General features: G+C 39.3%; 1 protein-coding gene across 1 annotated transcript in view; it reads right to left on the bottom strand.

The window, feature by feature from the left end:
* LOC112160556 (protocadherin-9) overlaps positions 1-6,760 on the bottom strand; it is a gene marked incomplete at its 5' end in the record, with an annotated part of 205,925 nt that overhangs the window by 141,270 nt on the left and 57,895 nt on the right. The window contains 1 exon segment of the mRNA XM_024295175.2: positions 4,395-4,496. Coding sequence (XP_024150943.1) covers positions 4,395-4,496 — 102 coding nt within the window.

The following is a 6,760-nucleotide window of genomic DNA, read 5'->3' as shown; positions in this document are numbered from 1 at the left end:
GTCAACACCTATAGATAATATAGGCTGTAAGGCAATAGCATGTTTGAAGAGTTTAATTTGTTTTTCCTTTCTTTCTCATGTCAAGTAGAACCTTTGCTAAGTGAAAATAATAGAATTGAATTTGACATTGGCATAAATATTCTGCATTTAAGTAATTTTTTAGTTGTAAGAATATATTAGATTGTATGGGGGCATCCTGTTTTTACATAAAAGATTGATCCCTATGGCTGCTTTCCCTCTAGGATTTGTGGTCCCGCAGAGATTCAAACCATTGGTCCGTTTTTGGTTTCACTGAAAGTTTTCAAACTAAATTCCCACTACCCTGAGTAACACGCATTCAAGCAAGGACTTCCAATGAAAAGTCTTGAAAGCTTTTGCATTCAGGCGTCACTGCACAAGTTTCTATGACCGTTTTGGGACTCTACAAAACGTATGTAGAGCCCATACCTCCTGCCTACATGTGGACATGGAATGTGTGTTGAAAGTTAAACCAGGTGGAACTTTGACCATCAAGGAGTCGAATGGTGTAGCATTTGAAATTTCCACGTTGAGGAGAATCTGATTGGTAAAGAACCACATTACCTTCATTCCATCCTTATAAAATTGCAAGTAGCACTCTTAGCTTGTGTTCCAGTGACTTTCTCACCATGGTTGTACCCAGATTTTGTACCACCCCAAGTAAGTTTTCTACATTTCTTGAAGGCCCAAATTGCTTTACAGTCACAGACTTATTCACCTATTCACACACACATTCACACACTGATTGTGGCTCTGCTTTCGAACACTAGCACAAACCTTCCACCAGAGGCAGTTTGGGGTTTAGTGTCTAGCCCAAGGACACTTTGACACATGCGCAGGCAAGGTGGGAATCAAACCTCCAACCTTCCGATCGGTCGACCACCCTACTGTTGCTCACTTGGGCCGATACCTCCCGTCCAAGAAGCGGAAAAAGTGAGAAGGAGGGAAGAAAGTCTTGACCTCCTGCACACCTGCATGTTGACTCTGTTATACATTCTGTTAGACATTTTACAACTTGACTCCTGGCTCCTCAGTTTTGTGCTGTAGGCAGTTTATTTTGCTCCTCATAATACGTGGCACTTACATCTTTTACTTCGTGTTTTTCCACTTCCCCACTTTGGTTCACCCTCAAGCGAACTGAGAAGTTTGCTCTCAAGACAACCAGGATCTGTTTGCATTCTTGGTCAGCACCATAGTGCAGGTCTGCTTTCACACTCGCCAAATGAAGTGAAATATCCGAACCAGTGAACCCTGGTCCGGACAAAAACCTGCCAGTATTAATGTGCCCCAAAAACGCATCGCCTGGAGTCTAGGAGATAACTTTTCCAGTTCGCTGTCACGCCACAAAAAACAACTGCTCTCTGAGCGTGACTTGTTGTGTGTTATGACTGCTCTACATAATAAATGCCTGACACATTCCTGTTCCCATAACTCAAAGTACCATTAAGCTGTTAATGAACAAAGGTGTCTGTGCAGTCAAGGACTGCTTAACAATCAGCTGAAGGACTCAACAGCGATGGGAGGGGATCCTTTCCACCAGCTGTGTCTTTTCACACCAGCCTTTACCCCTTTTCCAACCCTCCCCTGCCAGTGCAACATATCTCTGATGCACTCCGAACGACAGGGAAAAGGAAACTATCGAACACCAATACAATAAACCTGTCTGGTAACCTAATAGGTCTGCTGAGAAGGAGCACTGTGGCCATCTTGCATGAGGCGATAATGAGACTCATCATTCCCTGTTGGGCTTAAAGAAAGGGGCCTGTATGAGTGAGCATACATTTGTGCGTGTACGCATGCGCACGTGGCTCTTTGAGCCTCTGTAGTCCGGAGAGGCCCGACGAGCAAACACCACAGTGCTTTAACAAAGCCAGAGAGATGCTCCTCTGAATATAGCTCAGGAGATATTTGTGGGGAATTTGCTTCATTAAATCAGGCTAAAGTCCAAATATTGACTTTGTAAGCTTTAGGGAGACGGAAAACATATACTGTCAAATTCATCATATCATAGATCCCAAACGTACGGCGCTGGAAAGTGTTTTTCTGGTTAGCAGAATCTGTCTCTTTGAGGAACATTAGAAAACAATTCTTAATGTGGCCCAACAGAAATTATGATAATTCACAAAGCACACATCGGTGTAAGTAATACTGTTCAGTGCTTGATACTCAAAAAAGTGTTTATCAAACAACATAATAATTAGTTTGAATACAGCTTTTTCTAAAATCTGTCACGATCAAGAAGCTATTCTGATATTTTACAAACACTGTCAGCAAGTCTAATGGGAAAAGGGTATTTTTTGATTTTCCATTTTTCACTTCTTTTAACTATTTGTGGTTTGTTATTAACAAGCAGTGAATGCAATCTCAAATTCATACATAAATGAGATTTAAACACATTAAATTAGTGTTTAAAACTTCTTTCGACTTCAAATTGTGTTTACCGAATAAGGGATACACCATGGTGCAGTGGTTAGCACTCTTGCCTCACAGGCAGAAGATCTTGTTTCAAATCGCGACTGGATCCTTTCTGTTTGCATGTTCTCCCCCTGCATGCGTGGGTTTTCTGCGGGCATTCTGGCTTCCTCACGGAGTCCAAAAATATTCTTCATAGGTTAATTGCTGATTCTAAAATTGTCCCTTAGGTGTGAATGTGAGTGGTTGACTCTGTGATGGACTGGCTGCAGCCCACCTTTGCCCTATAGCTGGTTTGTGTCCAACAACCCTATAACCTTGAACAAGAATAAGTGGATATAGAAAATGGATGGATGGTTTACCAAATCAAACAAGAACTGCTTTTAAGGAAGACATAGAAATTGTACTTTTTACAGTACACCCCAATAGATGTGTAAAGTAGTGTACTACTATAAAGTAACAACAGATGATTGTTCTGTCTCTGCAGTAAAATTAGTTAAAATGATGTAGTGTGCACAGTAACACCAAGGGAGTTTGGATACAAGGGACTGCATTATGTTTACACCTATGCCTCGTTAGCTCTTCGACTTGTTGATAGTGGACCCACGGGTGCACATAAAGCAATTAATATTTAATGAAGAGAAAACTAAGAAAACAACTTTTATTGACCACCATTTCTAGAAAGTGAAAAATAAGTAATGTAATCATAGAAACAAAGCTTGAAAATAATATTTTATCTTAAAAATAAATCACAGTATTATTTCTAAATGTTGTCAATGTAATTAATAAAGCAAAAATTAACTCTTAACTGTTTATCTTACCCCAGTATGCTTTAATATTAAGTGAATCACAGTTAAATGTCAGTGCACAGTCCCCCCATGTTAACTGCTCTTACTGTTGGTTAAATAATCACACTAGATAACTGTAATCTATAAGCAGCCGACAGCAGAGACACACACCTACGCTCACTGTAGTCACAGTAAGGAGAGTGAACAGCCAGCTGACACTTGTTTGTTTGCAGCATTCTGCATTTGTGAAAGTGTGAATTAAGGTCTGGCATTGTGGTTAGAAAGCCTCTCACTGCTGCCTTTTTTTTTTATAAATCAATTCTTTTGATTAACTGTAACCTTTAAACCTACGTGCACTATTGCCTTTTTTTATTTTTCTCACCAGTAACACGTTGAAATAATCCGTACGATTGTTGATATGTTGTTGCGGTTAGATTATTTGTAATCACCTTAAATTGCACCTTCAAAAATATAGATGGAGGAAAGACATGAAGGAAAAAAAACAAAGTGTGCATCTGTAGCATCTATCACCAGTGCATGAAACAGAGTGGTCAGTGCAAAATTCACAGACTGCATCATGAGGAAGCAAAAATAAACTTGGCTCTGGAGTGCACAATGGAGACAAATAATCGAGAGTCCAAGCTCCCCCTGCACCACGTTGATGTACTGTAGCTGATAACAGAGACTTAGAAAAACTAACATCATTAATATTCACTGGTGTGCAAGCAAAGCAGCACAGACAAACCTACTCTAACCCCAAGATGCCTATCAAGCACTGTGTTTTCTAAGCGTGTAGCTAATGAGACAAATACTTATTTCTCAAGTAAAAATGGCAGGAATATTAGTACCACATTAGGCCCTGAGTTTAATGATGTTCTAAGTACAATATGTCACTGTTACTAGGAGGCAAAACATCCTTAAACAGTGTAAAGAGATGAGGGGGAAAATATTTAAGTAGCACAGTCTATTTAATGTCACACTCTGGAGCGTTCCAAAGCAAGGATGGAGGCATGAACGAAAAAATGGTGCTGTGTCTAATGATCCATGTTTGGCCTCGGCATGCAACACTGACGTAAAACGGCTGTTCGAAATGGACTGGACTCATGAAATGAAGCAATTTCTGTTAAGTGAAATTGTTGTTGATAATTTATTAGAAGAAGGACCGTCAGTACTCACTAAAGGGGTGCAAGGGGTCCAATATTCAGGATTCAGCTCTGCTCGGGGACGAAGGTCCAGATACTCAGGGTTCAGTTCAGTTCGGGCACGAGTTAATGTTCCCTTAATAGAGGATTGAAAAAAAAAGTTAGACCTTATTGTATTAATGTAGATCAACATTAATGTCTAAAATGTGGGTAAACATTTAGGGATTTCTAAAATTCCCTAAATTTAACAAGTGTTAAGTAACAAAAACAATCCCTACATATTTTTCAGTGTTATCCCACTTTTCAATTAAAAAAAATATATTATTCAATTTACACTGATAAAAATGATCATCTTATGGGGAAATTCAACATTTCATATGATAAAAATTGGTCTGGAATTTCTATTAAATGAATTGCAAATGAGGTTAGAATATAGTTTTCTGCTCCTAAGGCCATCTTTCCCAAATGGCAGGCCAAAGGAATGGACTGAATCTTCTGGGCCCCATGAGGTCTATGATGTATACTGTAATTATCTGCTGATTCTCAAAATGGCTGTGTGTAATGAGGCTATGCTGCATGAAGCCCCAGGCATAAATCACTGTCTTTAACTGACTTCCCGATGACCAATAACAACACAGAGCATGCAGAGAGAAAAGAAGAAATGGGTTATCTACGAAAACACTACCATAAACGTGTTTCTCTTATCAGCAAACACCACATTGGCAGCTGTAATTCATGCTTTGGATTTTTTTTTTCCAAAATAAAGCATTTTTTTGTATTTGCATGGTTATAACTTTATTTAGTAATGCAACACAGGTGTAAACTTTTGTTTGGTTTGTGTGAGGCGGTGTTCCAGCCTGTCAGATTGCCATAGTAATACCTCCACATACAGCCTGACTCACACACAACCAAAAGGCAGAAATCCTTGAACACATGTGAAGTCTGAATTTGAAATATACATATAGATAGAAAAATGTTAAGAGTAGCAGTGTATTTATAAATGTAATGGGCCAGCTGTTGGATCATGTTGACCGGGAAATACACTTAAAGAATGGAGACTAAAACCACATTAATTTTAGGGATTTTTTTTTGTCTTTCCCAAGAAATCATATTTTGACAGCGAATATTTTTCTCATTCATTCAGGTTAGGGAGAGTTTAAATAGACTTATTTTATATTGATGAGCGTAACTATTTGAAAATTACAAGCCATAAATAAGAATTCTGAATGATAATTTAACAAAATCATATTTTTTATTTATTGACATTTTCCAATAGTATCCAATATAACTGCAGATATTGGAATTGTATGTGTGTATACAAACTCATTGGCCACTTTATTAGGTGTGCTTTACTGGTACCAGTTTGAACCCCTTTTGCCTTCAGAACTGCCTTAATCCTTGGTGGCATAGATTCACCCAGGTACTGGAAACATTCCTCAGAGAGTTTGGTCCATATTGGCTTGAAAGCATCTCACAGTTGCTGCAGATTTATTGGCTGCACATCTATCATGTCAACCTCCAATTTCACCACATCCCAAAGGTGTTCTACTGGGTTGAGATTTGGTAACTGTGTAGCCAATTGAGTACAGTTAACTCATTTTCATGTTCTAGAAACCAGTCGGAGATAATTCAAGCTTTATGACGTGACATCCTGCTGGAAGTAGCCATCATAAAGTGGGTACACTGGGGTCATAAAGGGATGGACATGGCCAGCAACAATACTTGGGTAGGCTTTGGTGTTGTGGCCATGCTCAATTGGTACTAAAGGGCCCATAGTATGCAAAAAATTATATATATATATCTTTGCAGCACCACCACCACCAGCCTGAAGTGTTAATAAATGCAGGATGGATCATTGCTTTTATGTTGTTGACACCAAATCCTGACTCCATAGCATCCCAATGTCAGAGACTCATCCAACCAGGCAACATTTTTCCAGTCTTCCATTGTCCAATTCTGGTGATCTTGTGTGAATTGTAGTCCCAGTTTCCTGTTCTTAGCTGATAGGAGTGCCACCCAGTGTGGTATTCTGCTGCTGTAGTCCATCTGCCATAGTATGTTCAGGAAAGCTCTTCTGCAGACCTCAATTGTAATGAGTTGTTATTTGAGTTACTGTTGCCTTTCTATCAGCTGGAACAAGTCTGACTATTCTCCTCTGACCTATGACATCAACAAAATATTTCCACCCACAGAACTGCTGCTCACTGGACATTTTCTCTTTCTCTGACCATTCTCTGTAAACCCTAGAGGTTGTTGTGGGTGAAAATCCCAGTAGATCAGCAGTCTCTGAAATATTCAGACCAGCCCGTCTAGCCCCTAAAACAAACAACAAAGTCACTCAAATCAGCTTATTTCCCCACTTTGATCTGGTTTGAACCAGATAGTATTAGCCATGTCTAC

Source organism: Oryzias melastigma, linkage group LG3 (assembly GCF_002922805.2).
Source record: "Oryzias melastigma strain HK-1 linkage group LG3, ASM292280v2, whole genome shotgun sequence".
NCBI lineage: Eukaryota > Metazoa > Chordata > Actinopteri > Beloniformes > Adrianichthyidae > Oryzias > Oryzias melastigma.
Note: the sequence above shows the minus strand (reverse complement) of the source record. Positions and strands in the feature narration are given on the sequence as shown.